The sequence below is a fragment of the Lethenteron reissneri genome, chromosome 3 (assembly GCF_015708825.2).
Source record: "Lethenteron reissneri isolate LAM-NWPU_2019-01 chromosome 3, ASM1570882v1, whole genome shotgun sequence".
Taxonomy (NCBI): Eukaryota; Metazoa; Chordata; class Hyperoartia; order Petromyzontiformes; family Petromyzontidae; genus Lethenteron; species Lethenteron reissneri.
Window position 1 is genome coordinate 5,314,909 of NC_083781.1, and position 20,594 is coordinate 5,335,502.

General features: G+C 46.7%; 1 protein-coding gene across 1 annotated transcript in view; it reads right to left on the bottom strand.

Annotated features, from left to right (window-relative positions):
• Positions 1-17,754: 17,754 nt before the first annotated feature.
• Positions 17,755-20,594, bottom strand: part of DNAH3 (dynein axonemal heavy chain 3) — a 122,131-nt gene continuing 119,291 nt past the window's right edge. The window contains exons 63-64 of the mRNA XM_061556151.1: positions 19,976-20,113; positions 17,755-18,860 (exon numbers count right to left, since the gene is read on the bottom strand). Of these exons, the coding sequence (XP_061412135.1) occupies positions 18,507-18,860; positions 19,976-20,113 (492 nt within the window). The 3' untranslated portion in view covers positions 17,755-18,506. The remainder of the gene's footprint in view (positions 18,861-19,975; positions 20,114-20,594) is intronic.

The following is a 20,594-nucleotide window of genomic DNA, read 5'->3' on the forward strand; positions in this document are numbered from 1 at the left end:
GTTTCTTGATGATGTATGGACTGTGACATTGTTACCGCAAGCGGCCGTCCTCAGGTGAACACCAGGTCTGTCTCCCTGACAGACCTGGTCTTCACCTGAGGACGGCTGCTTGCGTTGTGGCCGAAACGTCGTGAGAATTATATTATTTTATTATGTTTTATTTTTATTATTTTATTATTTCCCTTCTACGTGACTTTACCGAAAGAACCAAGAAGATGAATCTCTGCAGTCACGAAAGCTTTAAATCATGATGTATGGAGTGTAAAAAACTTTGATCCCGATTGTTAACGATGTGTTGACTGTATGCAACTTTGCTCGTGATTGTTAACGATGTGTGGACTGTCCGAAACTTTGATCGCGATTGTTGACGATGTGAAGACTGTATGGAGCTTTGCTCGCGATTGTTGACTATGTGCAGACTGTATGGAACATTGCTTATGAGTGCAACATATGGTGCCAGTGATTTGGAATTGGGATGTTGGCTGTGGCCTATCCTGGGGCAAAGATCCTGACAGGATGCCCTTGTGATTACCGCATGTCTGACATGATGGCCTGGAGATCTAGACCCAACGCGGCGCATCTAGTACGATGAGACATGGGCTTATAGTGCCCGGGAGTAGTGGTCCCGTCGGGTTGATACAGACGACTTTACCTGACGGCCCGGAGGTTGAGACCCTCCATGGCGCGTCTGGAGCTGTAGGCTCGATCTGACGGACAGGAGATCGAGACACTCTGAGGCACGTCTGGAACAGTGGGGCCGGAGGCTCGCGGAGTTCAGGAGTAGTGGTCCTGTTAAGTTGTGGCAGTAACCTTAATTGGAGTGAGTGAGCGATGTGTCCTCTCAGCTCGGTTGGTACAGCTGATTGCTGCAATGCGAGTTTTGGAGAGGTGTTGTTGTGTCTTCTCAGCTCGGTTGGTACAGCCAAGGTGAGTGTTCACATCCAACTTCCACTGTATATCAATTTCCCAATAGCTAAGGCTCCTTTTGTTGCGAGATCACAGATTTAAAAAATCTTGATCTACCGATTCACACGTTTATCAAAAAGATGGGATTTTTAGACGATGGATCACTGCCAATGACATTTTCCACGAAGACGTGCCTATGGTGAAGATAAAAGTGCAACCCTGTAAATGCTCGCCCATGCCTCTGCCAGTGGAACGGTCCATACAAGAGGAAGCTTTTGAGAACCTTTAAGAGGTTTATTGGCCTAAACTTTACACACTGCCCATGCATCTTGGATGAGGTGGGAGTACTCATATTTTACCATACCAAATGTGACCTGTTTGTTCAACGAACTGCAAGTTGATCAATTTATACTAGTGTAGTGAGTCACTTCGGAGACACTAATATTAGGAGGCACTTTCCACAGTGTAGGGGATAACTATATACGGGTCAGGACAGCTGGAACACTACCTGACCCAACACCGACGAGGAGGACGAATACTTCATAGACGACAGCTCCATTCCCAAACCGCAGCAGCCCCGACCCAGTGTCGGGGCCTCCCTGTTATCCTCCCCAGCTTGGTCCTGGTTCCGCCCTCGTCCACGCCCCCTTCTGGAACCTACCAGAAGGTTCTGGGCTCTGCCCCACGTATCCCCTCTGTCACTTTTACCCTACATCCGTGCCTGTCACGTGCCCTACTGGCAGACCGGCCGCTGTATCCTAAAATGCCCTTCACTGCCAGCAACTGGCGCTACGCTCTCCAGTGGCACACTTCACCTGCCCTGCTGGTAGACCGGACTATTACACCCACGATCCCGCTCTCTACCAATAACCAGCACTATGCGCCGTAATGTCCCATTCTATGTCACTACACTAGTGGGTGGCCACAGGCGGGGAGGATTTAATAAACTTGCTGCAATGGGAGATTGAACCGGCCACCTCTGAATTGCAAGCCCAGTGTGCAAACCACTGCACGAAGGCAACATCATGCACCTAAGAGTGCAACAGGCACCTCCGATTAGCATGGTTGGATACGTATGGTGCAAAAGAAGTTGGACATACAGCACAGTCGAGTACTGTGTGTTTTGGACACAAAGGTGAAACACATCGTCATAAAATGACAACTCTGCACTTTGCATTGCGTGGCAGCAGAAACAACGTTGAAATTCAGGTCCTGTATGAGTGCACAATCACGTCCAACATGGACTGAACCCTGATGTCCCTGCGCTGGTTAAGCACTGCCTCACCAACACGTTCTTCACCTGGAATGGTACCTTCTACAAAAAAATTAGGGCACCCGTATGGGTCCCCCCTTGTCACCAGTGATTGCCAATGTTTTCATGGAGAAATTTGAAACAGACGCCATCCAGTCATCCACTCTGCGTCCTTCCCTGTGGAAGAGATACGTGGATGATACTTTCGTCATTTGGTCACATGGCCTCCCAGCATTGAACCAATTTCTAGACCACATCAACTCCATACACCCATCCATCAAATTTACCATGGAAGTGGAGAAGGATGGCATGCTACCATTCCTGGATGTTCTGTTTGAGAGGAGGCCCAATGGCTCTTTGGGACATTCTGTCTACAGGAAGGCCACCCACACAGATTCCTACTTGAAGCCTGATTCCCACCACCATCCGGCACAAGATAATGCCCTCATCAAAACACTATACCATAGGGCCCACTGCATCTCTGACCAACACCACCTGGCCAGTGAATTGGAACATGTACATCTGGCCCTCAAGATGAACGGATACTCGGACCGTGCTATCCGCTAAGCTGTTTCTCCCACCATTGAGAAACAACCCCTTGAGACTCTGATCAAAATCATTACATTGCCATACATAGCAGGCGTTACCAAATTTTTTCCAAAATTCTAAACAAACACAATATCCAGGTCCGATTCAGTACAGTACACAAGATCCGTGATCTGATCCCATCCGTAAAGGATGTCATTCCTGACTTACAGTACCCTGGTGTTTACAAACTGAGTTGCACCTGTGGTGATTGTTATATTGGGGAAACGAAACGACATATTTCTGACCGCATTCGCGAGTACAATTCAGATTTGAAGCATGGCAGGACAAATTCTTCGGCCGTAGCTGACCACTGTGATAATACTGCTGGTTCTCATGGCATTGTGTTCTCTGATACCAAGGTACTCTGCAAGCCTCCTGGATACTACCAAAAAGGTGTCCATGAAGCCATCCAGATATACAAACATAGACATAACTTCAACCTAGAGGATGGATTCAAATTGAGCAATCATTGGAAGAATGTAATTAACCAAGTTAAACTTTAGCTACCGTGCAGTGTACTGCTATACAGCCAGTTTATATTTATTTTCATATTCATATCTATATTCCCAGTCTTCTACTCCCAGCTTTACACACTACCATCACCATTGCCACACATTATTTCGAGCGTGCAAGTTTAGCTTGCGCCTTTTCTAATTTTCCAGATATACAAACATAGACGTAACTTCAACCGATATGATTGATTCAAATTGAGCAATCATTGGAAGGATGTAATTAACCAATTTAAAATTTAGCTGCCGTGCAGTTTACTGCTAGACAGCCAGTTTAGATTTATTTTCATAATCATATCCATATTCTCAGTCTGTTACCCCTAGCTTCACACACTACCATCACCATTACCACACATTGTTTTTCAGCTTGCGCATTTCTAATTTACCCCCCCCCCCCCCCCGACAGCATAACAAAAGGCTGCTTAATCTTAGCTTTCTTATCTATTTCTGCCCCTGCATCACAAAGCTTCAGTTTGAACTCCATACATTGCCTCCAAGCGCCCACCCTGTTCCTCACATCGTTGACTCCCAGTCCACAGCCCGCCCACACACTCATCATGGCCCCTCCCCTCCCTCCATCCCCCGCGACTATATAATTCCTCGTCACAGCCCATCTCTGAGACACACTTAAGTGGTTATGCTTTCGTTACGTTGTACCCACCTGAAGAACGACGTTTGTGTTGCGCCCAAAACGTCGTGATTTAATTTAGTTGTTTTCATTTATTTTCTTTTTTACCTACGTGACTTTACCGAAAAAACCAAAGAGTATGAATCCTTGCAGTCACGAAAGCTTCAAATCTAGAACTCCCGCATATGTTTCTCACAATTATACATACTTTGGCCATTCTGTTTAAGGCATAGAGCAAGAGCACTTGATGCGTAAAGCTTGAAGGTTAATTGCCCATTAGGGAAAGAAGCATTTAAAAGGGTACACAACACTTGTAAAATAACGAGATCATGACTGTGTTGGGTTTTTCTTATCTTGAAGTTGTTTTCGTCAAATATTCAAACTGTGCTCTCCACCACATGTCATGAGACAAATAACTTATTCGTATCTCTAGCAGAGCAGTGCATTACCCCCGTGTGTCAGAAAATTTTCAGCGGCAAGAAGACTTCACAGGCTTACCCAGTAGAGCACTGCACTTCCCCACAGGCCCTACTGCGATGAATGTTCCAAACTACCCCAATATTTCTATTTTCAGAGATGGAGTTTTTCCAAATTAAGTATAATGCCCCGCACCCCCCCCCCCCATTACCCAATCTATATATATAAAATCGTGCATGTCTGTCTGTCTGTGTATGTGTGTGTGGATTTCGGACCATACGCACTTTCATTGGACGGCGGTTGCCCCTGGCAACAGCTAACAACGCCTTCGCCGCTTTCATTGGACGGCGGTTGCCCCTGGCAACGAGTAGCAACTTTTCTCCGCGGGGTGGACGCCATTTTTAATAGCGCGGGGGGGGGGGGGGGGACCGGCACCCGTACCCAGCGTTCGCCGGGTGGGAAAATCAGGCAAGGCGGGAGGCTCTGCACGGTGCTAGGCCTCGACACCCAACACGCCACTCTGAGGTAAATTCATACAAATTTCACGTCCTCTACAGAGTGGCGAGGGAGGCAGAGTGGCGAGGGAGGGACTCAGCCTCAAAACGAGTAACTGGTGTGGCGTATTAACATCGCCACTGGGGAGACAAAGGCGGCCGGGCGTGGTGGATACAAGTCCCGGGCAAAGCCGGGTCATGACTATGTGTGTATGTGTTTATGTGTATGTCTGTGTGTCTGTATGTATGTGTGTATGTATGTGTCTGTATGTGTTTGTGTGTATGTATGTGTGTGTCTGTATGTATGTGTGTGTGTATTGTGTATGTGTTTGTGTGTATGTATGTGTGTGTTTGTATGTATGTGTATGTCTGTGTGTATGCATGTGTGTATGTGTTTGTGTGTATGTGCGTGTATGTATGTGTGTGTCTGCAGCAAGCGCGTGTATGTGTACCTATGGACGCGCGCGCGTGTGTTGTGTAGGGGGAACGGTAGTGTAGTGCTTAGCGTGCTGCCTGTGTCTGTGTGTGTGTGTCTGTGTGTGTGTGTCTGTGTGTATGTCTGTGTGTGTGGTGTGTAGGGGGAACGGTAGTGTAGTGCTTAGCGTGCTGCCTGTGTGTGTGTGTCTGTGTATCTGTGTGTGTGTGTCTGTGTGTGTGTGTCTGTGTGTGTGTGTCTGTGTGTGTGTGTCTGTGTGTCTGTGTGTGTGTGTCTGTGTGTGTGTCTGTGTGTGTGTGTCTGTGTGTGTGTCTGTGTGTGTGTCTGTGTGTGTGCGTGTGTGGTGTGTAGGGGGAACGGTAGTGTAGTGCTTAGTGTGCTGCCTGTGTGTGTGTCTGTGTGTGTGTGTCTGTGTGTGTGTGTCTGTGTGTGTGTCTGTGTGTGTGTCTGTGTGTGTGCGTGTGTGGTGTGTGGGGAGCCGTAGTGTAGTGGTTAGCGTGCTGTCTGTGTGTCTGTGTGTGTGTGTCTGTCTGTGTGTCTGTGTGTGTGTTCTGTGTGTGTGTCTGTGTGTGTGCGTGTGTGGTGTGTGGGGAGCGGTAGTGTAGTGGTTAGCGTGCTGTCTGTGTGTCTGTGTGTCTGTCTGTGTCTGTCTGTGTGTTTCTGCGTGTGTCTGTGTGTGTGTGTGTCTGTGCGTCTGTGTGTGTGAGGAGCGGTGGGTGTAGTGGTTAACGCTACGCTGCGCTACCAACCCGGCGAACCGAGTTCGATTCCCGCTCATGGCCACCACCGGTCAAGATTATTTGAACCTCCCATAGGTCGACTCAGCCTCAAACGAGTAACTGGTGTGGCGTATTAACATCGCCACTGGGGAGACAAAGGCGGCCGGCCGTGGTGGATACAAGTCCCGGGCGAAGCCGGGTAGTACAGCTAGTATGGCTACAAAATAAAGCTCAACTCTTGCATGTAGGGTGTGTAGGCATATATGCCTACATATATTTATTTGGGGGGGAGAGTCAACAATTTTTGCAAACCTGTTGGATCAATACTCTTTGGTTATTTCGGTAAAGTCACGTAGGTATAAAATAAAATAAATCACGACGTTTCGGGCGCAACACAAGCGTCCGTCATCAGGTGGGAAAGCATGGTCTGCTGCTGAGGCAGACTGTTTTAAAAGGTTTGAAATGGGTGTAGCCCAGGGGTCATAAATAAGTGGCCGGGGATAGTGATGTTAATGTGAAAAATTAGCATGTTAATGTAAGATACCGTACAATCCACAAATCTGTCTCCCCAGCCATGCGGAGACAACCTTCTGAGGATCCAACAAAAACCATCACTTTACCGTACATAGCAGGGGTTACCAAAAATATTTGCACGTGCCATCGTCGTCGAAAGCGGGGGGGGGGGGGGGGGATCCGAATGATGATGCAGGAGAGAGCGGCTGATTTGGGAGATTTTAAACTTGATCATGAAAAAGGAACATAACTCATGCCTGATGAAGCACGTGGTGTGTACGAGCTGCTATGCGTCACGCGGTTGAGGAACGCGGTCATGAATGACAAACATGGAACGGTAGCTCAAATGTGTGCTAAGAGGTAGGGGGATATGTATGCCATTGCGATTACACCGAGAGACAAAGAAGAGAGAACACGGATCAGAGAAAACACGCAGATTTCGTGGCATGATTTAAATTGCGAATACAAGTGAGTTGGTTCGGACAAGGGCAAGTGAAAACAAGAAGGGCTGAATGGCTTGTGGTCGAAAATAATAAGGGCCTGGGGCGAATTATTCCCCGAGTCTCCGTTTGAATGAACTCAGTGAATGGGACACCCACATGACGTCATCACGTATCCGTAGCTGATAGAGAGCAACATAAATCCAATACCTTTATTATAAATTCAACACCTGTAAACATTTATACAATACCTCGCCTTCATATAATACCTTGTACCTAAATCGAATACCGATATATCTTACCTAAATACAATACCTATATGCAATACCCATATACAATATCTTACCTTAATATAATACCTTATACCTGAATACAATACCTCAATTAAATACTATACCTCATACCTAAATGCAATACAGTAACCAATATACAATACCCTGCCTTAATACAATATATTATACCTAAATACAATACCATATACCTAAATACAATACCTTATACCTAAATACAATACCTTACCTGAATATAATAAAATATATATATACAATACCAACACAATCTATATATATAAAATCGTTCATGTCTGTCTGTGTGTGTGTGTGTGTGTGTATTTCGGCCCATACGCACTTTCATTGGACGGCGGTTGCCCCTGGCAACGGCTAGCCACGCCTTCGCCGCTTTCATTGGACCTGGCAACGGCTAGCGACGCCTTCGCCAAGGGCTGCAGTTTCATTGGACGGCGGTTGCTTCTGCCAACGGCTAGCCACGCCTTCGCCACTTTCATAAGCTCCGTATTTAATTAAATAATAGCTATTACACAGTATTGTTGGAGCGCTGAGGGGGGGGGAAGGAACGCCACCCGTACCCTGCCTCTTCCAAGCCGACAATTTTAGGCGAGGCCGCAGGCTTTGCACGCTACTAGGCCTCGACACCCACCACGCCACTCTGAGGTAAATTCATCAAAGTTTTTCCTACTCTTCACTACACCCCCACCACAATGTGTGCTATTAATATTACTTTTAAACCCAACGCGCCAACAATCGATTACTTTAATGTTCACTGTACAAATACTCATTAAGCTGGGTGAGCGTACTGCCAGTCTATCATGTACACTGTAGCCTGCTTATTAAGCTCGGTGAGCGTACTGCCACTCTATCATGTACACTCTAGCCTGCTTATGAAGCTGACTGCGTGTACTGGCAGTCTATAATGTGGACTGTAGCCTGGTTATTATAATCGATTCTTTATATGTTCTTTGTACAAACAGTCATTAAGCTGCTTGAGCGACCCCAGTTCGATTCCAACTCACGCCCACCACCGCTGACGATTATTTGAAACGGACCTGGCCCTCCCCTAGGTCCACTTAGCCTCAAACGCGTAACTGCTGTCGTGTGTGAACATCGTCACTGGGGAGACAAAGGCGGCGGGGCATCGTGGATCCAAGTCCCGGGCGAAGCCGGGTCATGTGTATGTGTGTTTGTGTTTATGTGTATGTCTGTGTGTCTCTATGTATGTGTGTATGTATGTGTATGTATGTGTTTGTGTGTATGTGTGTGTGTATGTGTTTGTATGTGTTTGTGTGTTTACGCTCGCATTACACAAATGTGTTGCTGGTCTAAGGCGTTCCTCGCACAGCATTGCCGCTTTATTTTTTCAGTCGTTTACTGCCTTACGCACCCTGAAAGTCGTGTGTGTCTGCAGCAAGCGCGTGTATGTGTACCTATGGATGCGCGCGCGTGTGTTGTGTAGGGGGAACGGTAGTGTAGTGCTTAGCGTGCTGTCTGTGTCTGTGTGTGTGTGTCTGTCTGTGTGTGTCTGCGTGTGTCTGTGTGTGTGTCTGTGTGTGTGCGTGTGTGGTGTGTGGGGAGCGGTAGTGTAGTGCTTAGCGTGCTGTCTGTGTGTCTGTGTGTGTGTGTGTCTGTCTGTGTCTGTCTGTGTGTGTCTGCGTGTGTCTGTGTGTGTGTCTGTGCGTGTGTGGTGTGTGAGGAGCGGTGGGTGTAGTGCTTAACGCTACGCTGCGCTACCAACCCGGCCAACCGAGTTCGATTCCCGCTCACGGCCACCACCGGTGACGATTATTTGAACCTCCCCTAGGTCCACTCAGCCTCAAACGAGTAACTGGTGTGGCGTATTAACATCGGCACTTGGGAGACAAAGGCGGCCGGGCGTGGTAGATCCAAGTCCCGGGCGAAGCCGGGTCATGTGTATGTGTTTATGTGTATGTCTGTGTGTCTGTATGCATGTGTGTATGTATGTGTTTGTGTGTATGTCTGTGTGTGTATGTATGTGGGTTTTTTTGTATGTGTTTAAGTCTATGTCTGTGTGTCTGTATGTGTGTATGTACGTGTGTGTATGTGTTTGTGTGTATGTGTGTGTGTATGTATGTGTGTATGTGTGTGTGTATGTATGTGTGTATGTGTTTCTGTGTATGTATGTGTGTGTATGTATGTGTGTTATGTGTGTCTCTGTGTGTCTGCATGTATGTCTGTGTGTATTGTGTATGTGTTTGTGTGTATGTATGTGTGTGTTTGTGTGTATGTGTATGTCTGTGTGTATGTATGTGTGTGTATGTGTGTGTGTGTGTTTGTGTGTATGTGTGTGTGTGTATGTGTTTGTATGTCTTTGTGTGTTTACGCTCGCATTACACAAATGTGTTGCAGGTCTAAGGCGTTCCACGCGCAGCATTGCCGCTTTATTATTGCAGTCGTTTACTGCCGTGCGCACCCTGAAAGTCGTGTGTGTCTGCAGCAAGTGCGTGTATGTGTTCCTATGGACGCGCGCGCGTGTGTTGTGTAGGGGGAACGGTAGTGTAGTGCTTAGCGTGCTGTCTGTGTCTGTGTGTGTGTGTCTGTGTGTGTGTCTGTGTGTGTGCGTGTGTGGTGTGTGGGGAGCGATAGTGTAGTGCTTAGCGTGCTGTCTGTGTGTCTGTGTGTGTGTGTGTCTGTCTGTGTCTGTCTGTGTGTGTCTGCGTGTGTCTGTGTGTGTGTCTGTGTGTGTGTCTGTGCGTGTGTGGTGTGTGAGGAGCGGTGGGTGTAGTGCTTAACGCTACGCTGCGCTACCAACCCGGCGAACCGAGTTCGATTCCCGCTCACGGCCACCACCGGTGACGATTATTTGAACCTCCCCTAGGTCGACTCAGCCTCAAACGAGTAACTGGTGTTGCGTATTAACATCGGCACTGGGGAGACAAAGGCGGCCGGGCGTGGTGGATCCAAGTCCCGGGCGAAGCCGGGTCATGTGTATGTGTGTATGTGTTTATGTGTATGTCTGTGTGTCTGTATGCATGTGTGTATGTATGTGTGTGCATGTGTTTGTGTGTATGTATGTGTGTGTGTATGTATGTGGGTTTTTTTGTATGTGTTTATGTGTATGTCTGCGTGCCTGTATGTATGTGTGTATTTACGTCTGTGGATGTGTATGTGTGTGTCTATGTATGTGTGTGTATGTGTTTCTGTGTTTGTATGTGTGTGTATGTATGTGTGTTATCTGTCTGTCTGTGTGTCTGCATGTATGTGTGTGTGTATTGTGTATGTGTTCGTGTGTGTTTGTGTGTTTACGCTCGCATTACACAAATGTGTAATGCGGGTCTAAGGCGTTCCTTACACAGCATTGCCGCTTTATTATTTCAGTCGTTTACTGCCGTACGCACCCTGAAAGTCGTGTGTGTCTGCAGCAAGCGCGTGTATGTGTACCTATGGACGCGCGCGCGTGTGTTGTGTAGGGGGAACGGTAGTGTAGTGCTTAGCGTGCTGCCTGTGTCTGTGTGTGTGTCTGTGTGTGTGTCTGTGTGTGTGCGTGTGTGGTGTGTGAGGAGCGGTGGGTGTAGTGCTTAACGCTACGCTGCGCTACCAACACGGCAAACCCAGTTCGATTCCCGCTCACGGCCACCACCGGTGACGATTATTTTAACCTCCCCTAGGTCGACTCTGCCTCAAACGAGTAACTGCTGTAGCGTATTAACATCGCCACTGGGGAGACAAAGGCGGCCGGCCGTGGTAGATACAAGTCCCGGGCGAAGCCGGGTAGTACAGCTAGTACCTATATACAATACCTTACCGGAATACAATACCTTAATACCGAAAAAAGTAAAAAATATATATAGATGACAGAATTTGACTTCCTAAATATAATCGCCAAGCATTTCAAGTTGTCCCTTATGTCCTGGAATTGCATGCTTCTGTTTTCTTTGGATGACACTTTCCCCAGCCCCCATGTATTTAAAGCAATCGCTGGCATTAAGTCTTATAACCCCAGTAAGCTGTGTGTTTGAAGGTGTTCAAATTTCTATAACTCTATTGCCAACCTGGCACACGTTTTTAGGGTGCGTCTTACTTTCCCGAGTGTCTTAGGGGCCGTACATAAATGACGTCACGCACCTGGGGGGGGGGGGGGTCAGACATTTGTGACAATGTGTGACGAGGGAGGGGGTTTGTGAAATGTGACGTCACATAAAAATGCGCAACTTTAAATAAATATAGAATTTCGATTTAAAGCTTTCGTGACTGCAGGGATTCATCTTCTTGGTTCTTTCGGTAAAGTCACGTAGAAGGGAAGTAATAAAATAATAAAAATAAAACATAATAAAACAATTCTCACGACGTTTCGGCCACAACGCAAGCAGCCGTCCTCAGGTGAAAACCAGGTCCGTCGAGGCGACAGAGTCTGAATGAAACAGCACACGAGCTTGGAGCATATATATAAGCTGGGCGCATTGACAAAGGAATTTGCATATCAAAAGGGATTTAGCATATTTATGGGAAATGCAGGGATGTGATTAGTACTGCATATGCATGTGCATTATGCAGGATTAACAGCATCAAAGGGAGCTGCAGTTACTGCTGCTGCAGCAGTTGCTGCTGCTGCTGCAGTTTCTGCTGCTGCTGCAGTTTCTGCTGCTGCTGCAGTTGCTGCTGCTGCAGTTGCTGCTGCTGCTACAGTTGCTGCTGCTGCACTTGCTGCTGCTGCAGTTGCTGCCTTATCCATTTTAATATAACACTACTAGCTGTACTACCCGGCTTCGCCCGGGACTTGTATCCACCACGGCCGGCCGCCTTTGTCTCCCCAGTGGCGATGTTAATACGCCACACCAGTTACTCGTTTTGAGGCTGAGTCCCTCCCTCGCCACTCTGCCTCCCTCGCCACTCTGTAGAGGACGTGAAATTTGTATGAATTTACCTCAGAGTGGCGTGTTGGGTGTCGAGGCCTAGCACCGTGCAGAGCCTCCCGCCTTGCCTGATTTTCCCACCCGGCGAACGCTGGGTACGGGTGCCGGTCCCCCCCCCCCCCCACGCTATTAAAAATGGCGTCCACCCCGCGGAGAAAAGTTGCTACTCGTTGCCAGGGGCAACCGCCGTCCAATGAAAGCGGCGAAGGCGTTGTTAGCTGTTGCCAGGGGCAACCGCCGTCCAATGAAAGTGCGTATGGTCCGAAATCCACACACACATACACAGACAGACAGACATGCACGATTTTATATATATAGATGTATTATTCTACCCACCCTAATGTGTATCATACTGCTATATGTTTACTGTACAATTACGACACCATACATTACTCTGCACACTGCACCATGCCAGTGAGTGGAACGCGGTCTGAAAGTCACCGTAAACGTGAACACAATCAGTTAAGATCCGAAATGGTTTATTACGTCCTTCCAATGATTGCTAAGCCAGAATCCATCTTCTCGGTTGAAATTGTCTCTGTGTTTGTATATGTGGATCGCCTCATGAACGAATCTCTCATGATAGCCAGATGGCTTGCAGAGAACCTCTGTCTTGGAGAAGTCAATGTCATGTGAGCCCACTGAATTGTAACAGTGATCTGCCACGGCTGAGGTGTTTGTCCTACCGTGTTTCAGGTCTGCCTTATGTTCACGGATGCGGTCCGAGACATGTCGTTTGGTTTCTCCAATGTAACTGCTACCACAGAGGAAACTTAGTTTGTAGACGCCAGGGTACTGTATGTCTGGAACCACATCTTTTACAGACGGGACCAGATCACGGATTTTATGTACTGTGTTGAATCGGACCTGGATCTTGTGTTTAATCAGGATTTTGGAGATCTTTTTTGTGACCCCAGCAATGTAGGGTAAGGTGATGGTCTTGAAAGGCTCCTCAACAGGATCCTTCTTGATGGTTGGAGTGATGGCTTTGCGGATTGTGTAGTCGGAGTAACCATTAGCCTTAAGAGCTTGGCGTACGTGTTTGAGTTCACTGGAAATGTGTTCATGGTCGGAGATGCATTGGGCTCTATGATATAGAGTCTTGATGAGGGAATTCTTCTGGGATGGATGGTGGTGGGAATCCGGTTTTAGATAAGCATCCGTGTGGGTGGCTTTCCTGTAGACAGAGTGGCTCATTGAACCATCAGGTCTCCTTTTGATTAGGACATCCAAAAAGGGTAGCTTGCCATCATTTTCGACTTCCATGGTGAATCTGATGGCTGGGTGTATGGAATTGATGTGGTCGAGAAATTGGTCTAGAGCAGGCCGGCCATGTGGCCAGATGACAAAAGTGTCGTCTACGTACCTCTTCCATAAGGTCGGGCGTAGAGTGGCAGTCTGGATGGCGTCCGTCTCAAATTTCTCCATGAAGATGTTGGCTACAACCGGAGATAGGGGGGAGCCCATTGGGGTGCCCTCAATTTGCTTGTAGAAGGTTCCATTCCAGGTGAAGTATGTATTGGTTAAGCAGTGTCTCACCAGGGGGGGTACCCCAGCATTCAGTCCTTGATGAACCAAGTCTTCAATGATTGCGATGGTGTCAGGCACAGGCACCTTGGTGAACAAGGAAACCACATCAAAACTGACAAGCAGGTCGTCTGGGGACAGGGCAATCCCCTTGATTGTCGATACCAGGTCAGTAGAGTTTAGTACTGCAGAGGTGGTTTTTTCAGTGAAAGGCCGTAGGATTTCGGACAAAAAACGAGCCAGTTTGTAAGTGGGGGAGTTGATAGTAGAGACAATGGGACGAAGAGGTGTATCTTCTTTATGTATCTTTGGCAAGCCGTGCAATCTTGGTGGCCTGGCTGCAGAAGGTTTCAACGAGAACTGTTTGGTCTGATCAATTAATGCGGTTGAAGCAGAAATGATGTTGTTGGTTTTGGAGACGAGGCTGTTGGTGGGGTCTCTTTTTATTTCTGTATAGCTGCCATCGTTGAGTAGTTCTTGAATTTTGTTGTTGTATTCTATTTTGTCCATGATGACAGTGGCATTGCCTTTGTCGGCTGAGAGGATGACAATGTCATTCCTCTTTTTTAATTGAGCTAATTCAAAACGCTCATCTTTGCTGATGTTGCTAGCTGGCATCTTAGCGTTTTTGAGGGTCACAGAGATTTCAGATCTTGCTACGTCTGCAGCGATGTGACTCAAGCCCTTGAGAGCTACATCTACTCGAGCAATTATATCATTAACTGGTATGTGTCTAGGTGTGACTGCAAAGTTTAGTCCTTTAGCTAAAACGGATTTCAAACCTTCAGAAATAGGACTGTTACTGCGATTAATTACGACTTTGTTAACATCTAGCTTTTCAATGTGTGGGTCCGGTTTCTTGTTTGAGAGGCGGTTGAATTTGGAAATCAAGTTGTCCTTACATTTAGTCGACATAGCGGCAGCTGAAGAGGCAGTCATTTTTTCCACATGTTCCCAATCCGATGTGGACATTGTTACACTCAAAGATAAGTGTGATTTGTAGAGTGTCTTGTCTAACTGATCTAGTTCGGTGCGCGTAAGTCTGATTTTCTCTGAGATAAGAGCTAAACTAGTTCTAGACAGAATTCGTTTCGCATTAGAAGAAGTTACAGCAGCAGATGTTAGTGTAAATGCGTTTGGTATTACCTTAGAGTCGCGGCATCTCTTCAGAAAGGTGAGAGACTCGATTAGCTGAGCCTTCTTATCCCGGAGCTTGTTGAAGGATCTCAAAGTTATGTGGAAACCCTCCCCGTAGAGGTGGTTAAATTTCGATTTAAAGCTTTCGTGACTGCAGGGATTCATCTTCTTGGTTCTTTCGGTAAAGTCACGTAGAAGGGAAGTAATAAAATAATAATTGTTATAACACCACTCCTACAACATCAGACTGCAGCGCCACATTAAATACGCACTACAATGACAGTAGTTTAAAGCGATTTGAAGCATGTTTAATTTTCAAAATGGAAATATGGTTTGGGGGGGGCAGAGCTTTGTGACGTCATATTGAGGGGGTCTGAATTTTTGTGACGCCGTGTGACGAGAAGGGGGGTCAAAAATCGTCCAAAATCGCGTGACGTCATCTATGGACGGCCCCTTATGTTAAGGAGAATACGGTAACACGAGGCAATGCAAAATCGATTATATTGTTTTAAACAAATGTTATTATCCCATTCCGCGTCGATGCTTACAGATGCAATGGGAAAAGCAGTGGTTGTACACAACACAACGAATGGTGAACATTTGAATTTCACAAACCGTTTTTATTTGCAAAGAAACATTACATTTTTCTTCACTGCAGACGTGTGTTCCCTGTGTATGCTGCGGACAAAGGTGCGTTGGTTTCACAGTTGGTCAGATGGCACGCGAGAATACAATGGGAGATACTGACCCTCCGCACAGTGCGAAGTGTTAATGGCGCTGAAAGATGATATATGTTCTCTGTGTAGTAAGGCATTCTGAAACAAAATCATCAACCATGGTCAAAACACTGCTGAAGCCCCCCCTCCCCCCAAGCCGCTGCCATCTGTCACGACCGTGCAATGTAACTGACAAGCACCCCGGGAATACGACCGCCACGGAGATGGAGCGATGAGATCAGGTTCATTTGCAGGGGTGAGATGGACTTTGGCGTTGCAGGATCATGAAAAATGGCAATAGCGTGGAGATGCTTTCATCTAGCAGTGGCTGCAGATGATTGTGATGATGAGAGATATCCTGACTCGGCTCACTGCAGGATATCTATTTGATCGCAGCCTGAATGGACAATGATAATGTTAGATGAAAAATGGCCTTTACCTGCAATCTAACCTGGATACCGTGGATTTCAAGTGAGGAGTGCTGGCTTCTATATTAAAGCGTGCATTTATTAATATCCCATGACTTGGGTTCAAGGTCTGCGCCTTGGCTGTCAGACCGACAATGCCCATGTCAATTACCAATCCTACTCCATTCAGTTCACGTACAAAGCCCATCACAACCTCTCCTTCCTAATAGCATCTACAATGCTCGCATGCCACATTTTATTCCCGTGATAGAGAAAGTAATTTTAGATATGAGTATACGGTAACACGGTGACTGCGTGCATTGTTTTCAACGGCAACGTTTTTACTTTGAAAGATACATGCTTAAATATAGTTCACTTAATGTCGCCTTGAAACACATACATCTCAAATTGCAAGTGCTTTAATACTTTATTTCGTATTTACCGATGAATTTCCTCTATGTGTTGTGACATTTGGTTAATTAAACAATTTATATTGTTGAAAGTGAAACTCGAATGCATTTCTGGTGAAGTGATAAATATGGCATCTTGCAGCTGTGTTGTTCCACTGCGCAAATCAGCAGGGAGATAAATTGCCCTTTTTAAGTCTTCTCAATTCGTATTCGTTCATTAATATTAAGCAAGGCATCATGGTAATTCGACAGAAGCGCCGTCTGTGAATTGCTGCATTGGAACAATAGTATACAAAACGGCCTGGGGCTCCATCGGACCTGAAAGTTAAATAACATGAAAAGAAAACGTATTCTATCAGCTACTGCTCAGGTTTACACCGTTCTGCTTTATAGCTCTCTGATGAAGTTTACGGTTGTAACGCGAGGTGTTTGTTACAATGTCGGACCTTTTGCTCCACATCCTGGGAGCTTCTTCAACATCTTCCTTCCCCCATGCCTGAAGAAACTCCAGGAACATACCGCAAACACATCGGAGAGATATACAGCACAACCACAGAGAAACCTACGCAGTACGTCAAGGTATTGTTTAATGTCTGCTTTAACAAAATACTTTGAGCGATTGCATGCATAGATTGCCTGGTAGCAGTCGTAATTGAACCATTTGATCCGAGCAAACTGTGGCTTGCTAAATACTAAGTGGGTAGCTGAGAGCTAAACACTAAGTGGGTATTCTTGGTTCTTTCGGTAAAGTCACGTAGAAGGGAAATAATAAAATAATATTAATATTAAACAATAAAAATTCTCACGACGTTTCGACTGCAACACAAGCAATCATCATCAGGTGTGAAATCCACAGCAAAAAAAATCCACAAATTTTCTTGCTGTGGATTTCACACCTGATGATGATTGCTTGTGTTGCAGTCGAAACGTCGTGAGGATTTTTATTTAATATTTTTATTATTTTATTATTTCCCTTCTACGTGACTTTACCGAAAGAACCAAGAATATGAATCCCTGCAGTCACGAAAGCTTTAAATAAATAAAAAACTAAGCGAGTAGCTGAGTGTTAAACGCTAAGCAGTTAGCTGGGTGCTAAATGAGGCTGCCGTTGTGATGGATCATCAGAGGGTGGATTACGACAGCTGAAGAATGAAAGAGGCGAGGGTTGAAATATCGCACCGCGCCTCACCGCGATTAGTGTTCATTAATGTTCAGAGCGACTTACCACAAGGTTCAAGGTTCAATTTCTGCAAAGGCCGGAAGAGTTGAGCAAGTAACTTGCTGTGAATGTATTTTTAAAAAGATAATTTTACATCGTAATACTTGGGTGGATAGTAGGCATTCAACAATGCATCGATTAAGATAGATTATTGTGATGACGGTGCATTCTAAGAATCGATTATTTGTCAATAATGTATGAAATTTACGTGACCCCTGCAGCCAACAGAGGCACTACATTCACCACAAAGTTAAAAACAAATCGCACAGTGACCCAAAATCGTGACATTTAATGACGTGGATAAGGCAGAATTTAACCGTAGAACTAGAACACTTACTCTATATAATATGTAACTAAAAGTTAGAGGTTTATCATCCACTCCTACCAAAATTCTTTGCATAGCTAGTTGGGTCTCCTCACAAAATAACAGTTTTATTACCATCGACCTTCAATTTTGAACAAATTAGATATCACAATGACACGTTGTCTCCCAAATTAAATACCTCGCGAATGGTATGCATTCACCAATATTCCTCATTCAAATCCCAATCAAGTAATTACACATTGCACAAATCCGAAGACTGCTAAAACTCGAAACACGGTGGGACACGGAGAATGGCACTCGAAAAGTCTTGCGTTGCCAAAGGCTTCGCGAAATAAGAAATTTGGTTTGGCAATTAATTTTGCTAAAATACCGCTCTGAGAGGTAAAAATTGGGGTTTGACCATCGTGCGACAAACATTGCCCTCCATGGCAGGGCGGGTGGGAAATTGCTGCCCCATACTGTGTTGCCCAATGATCACTTGAAGGGATCTCAGAGGATAGCTCTGCATTATCAACTTCTGTGGGCCATTCTCTCAAAACTAAGGGTCATCCCTGCTCCGTGCGAGATCAGAACGATTCCTTCTTTCGTGAAGTGACACCTATGTCACGATCGGGATGAAAACCGGGCGGGGAAAAAAGACCCAAACGCATTTGAGGGGAAACTCCTGCTCCGCGTATCCGTGTGGTTGGCGAGGGCCCCTCAGTCGTCCAGCTGGCAGAGAGCAGCCACGCCCCGGTTGATCCAGTGGCTGCTGGGCCGGTCGGACGGCAGCTCGATGGGAATGACGTAGTTGGTGGAGTGGCCCGTGGTGGAGAGCGTGCCGCGGCGGGCGCTTGTCTTGTACACGGGGCAGGAGTAGCAGGGCGCCGGCCGGAACGACGCCTGGTCCCCGGGCCGCAGCCACACGATGGGGATCTGATCGAAGAGGACCTTGGGCAGCGACTCCCCGATCGCCATGCGTTGGCGATCCCAGCGGGCGCCCTCCAGGAAGAGCCCCTTGATGTAAGCGCCGTCCTCCGGCTTCTTCTCCATCTCCGACTCGGCCTTTGTCACCTGCACGGGGAGCAGAAACGCGTGAGCAGAGTAGCGGTTGTCGCGCGCTTGCACAGAAGCACGGCACGCCGAGCGGCAATCCTATATTTTGGCCCCCGAAAGTGAGCACTGTTTTGTGGGAAGTCAAAAGGAGTTGTCCTGAAGATTGAACTTCCCCTGCCATAGGAATGTGCAATTTACACCACTGCCTGAGGGCTGTAAACAGTAGCTGATCCCTGTTCCATGCGCATTCGAGCATGGAGCATCACATCGCTTACAAAAGAGTCCATAATATCGTCAAATCTTTGCTTCGGTGAAATGTAAAGGTGGGCAACATGATGCTGTCACTGAACTGAAACCAATTTTCCAGCAAAAAAACACAACTAGATGTGAAGATCCCTTGCACCGACAAGTGCTTATCACATTCGTTCCCACTGCATACAGGTAACCACTTGGTTAAGAAAGCACAATGAACATCAGCATATAGCCTTTAACAGAATGTTCGGGCAAGTGCTGTCAGTGAACACCGGTTAAGGCTGACATGGCATATAAGTGGCCAATCCCGACCCAGCCTCATTCGTCTCCCTGGTGCTGATGTTTACACACCGCACTGGTTGCTCATTTTAAGGCTCAGTCGACCTACAGGGGGCCCAGAACTGGTTGAGATATTCATCACTGACATCGGCCATGGGCGGGAATCGAACTCGGGTACCTGGGTTCATAGGGCAGTTCGCTAACTAAACAGAGAAACACATTCCTGCAGAGGGAGCTGGTAGGAACGTTGGGTTGCTCGGTCAATGGCCAGGCTCAACGGCGGTGTGGTGTATTCCGCAAATATGCCCGACTGTGAGGGCGGGCACAAGCCGGCGTGAGTAGGTTAAACGTTGAGTTTGATAAGGGCACCATGGGGTGACCAGCCCCTCCCCACCCAGCCCCACTCCTCCCACCCCCCATCCAGCCCCACCCTCCCCACCCAGCCTCTCCCCACCCTCCCCACCCAGCCCCTTCCCACCCTCCCCTCTCCACCCAACCCCTCCCATTTTTGGATGCACGACGGACACAATAATCCCCTGTGGGCTGGTGGAACCAAGAGGTTCCTACCAGTAATAAACACAGACAATGCAATAACACCGCACCTCAAACTCGAAGCCGATGTGATCGATGGGGATGGTGTATTTCCTCGCGTAGTTCTGGGAGACACCAGTCAGGAAGGACTGAGTGAAATAGAAGCCTGAGATCCAGAACACGCTCGGGGGACCATTGTCTATCCAGTCCTGGTCACAGTGTAGGAGAAACAAAACACAGCAAAGGAACGTCGTCGTGGCTTTTTCAACTTTCACGTGTAAATATTTACGTGTCCTTGATAAAAAAAAATGTTTGGCAAGATATAAAAAACACACGTGAGAAGCAAGGGTGGTATTTTATTTCTTGTTAATTATTATTATGTATTTTATTCACCGTTGTATGTTTGTGCTATGAGTGTTAAACCATTACATGCACACGTTGTCAAGACTACCCCAGGGAGTTTTGGTTTTTGAAAGACTTCTAAAGCCTTCTCACTAGGCCTCTCATGTCTGACTCTCGATGGCTCTGCCTTAAGGATACGTGTGGCATAGAAACAAACCCCCAAAGTGCTCAGTCTTCAAAGCTGGAAAAAGGTTAATGGAGTGAAAATACTACTTTTTAATTAACATGTATCTAGCCAAGACCGTCAACTCGTTACCACTAAGAACCAGGTTTAATTACGGGCCTGGT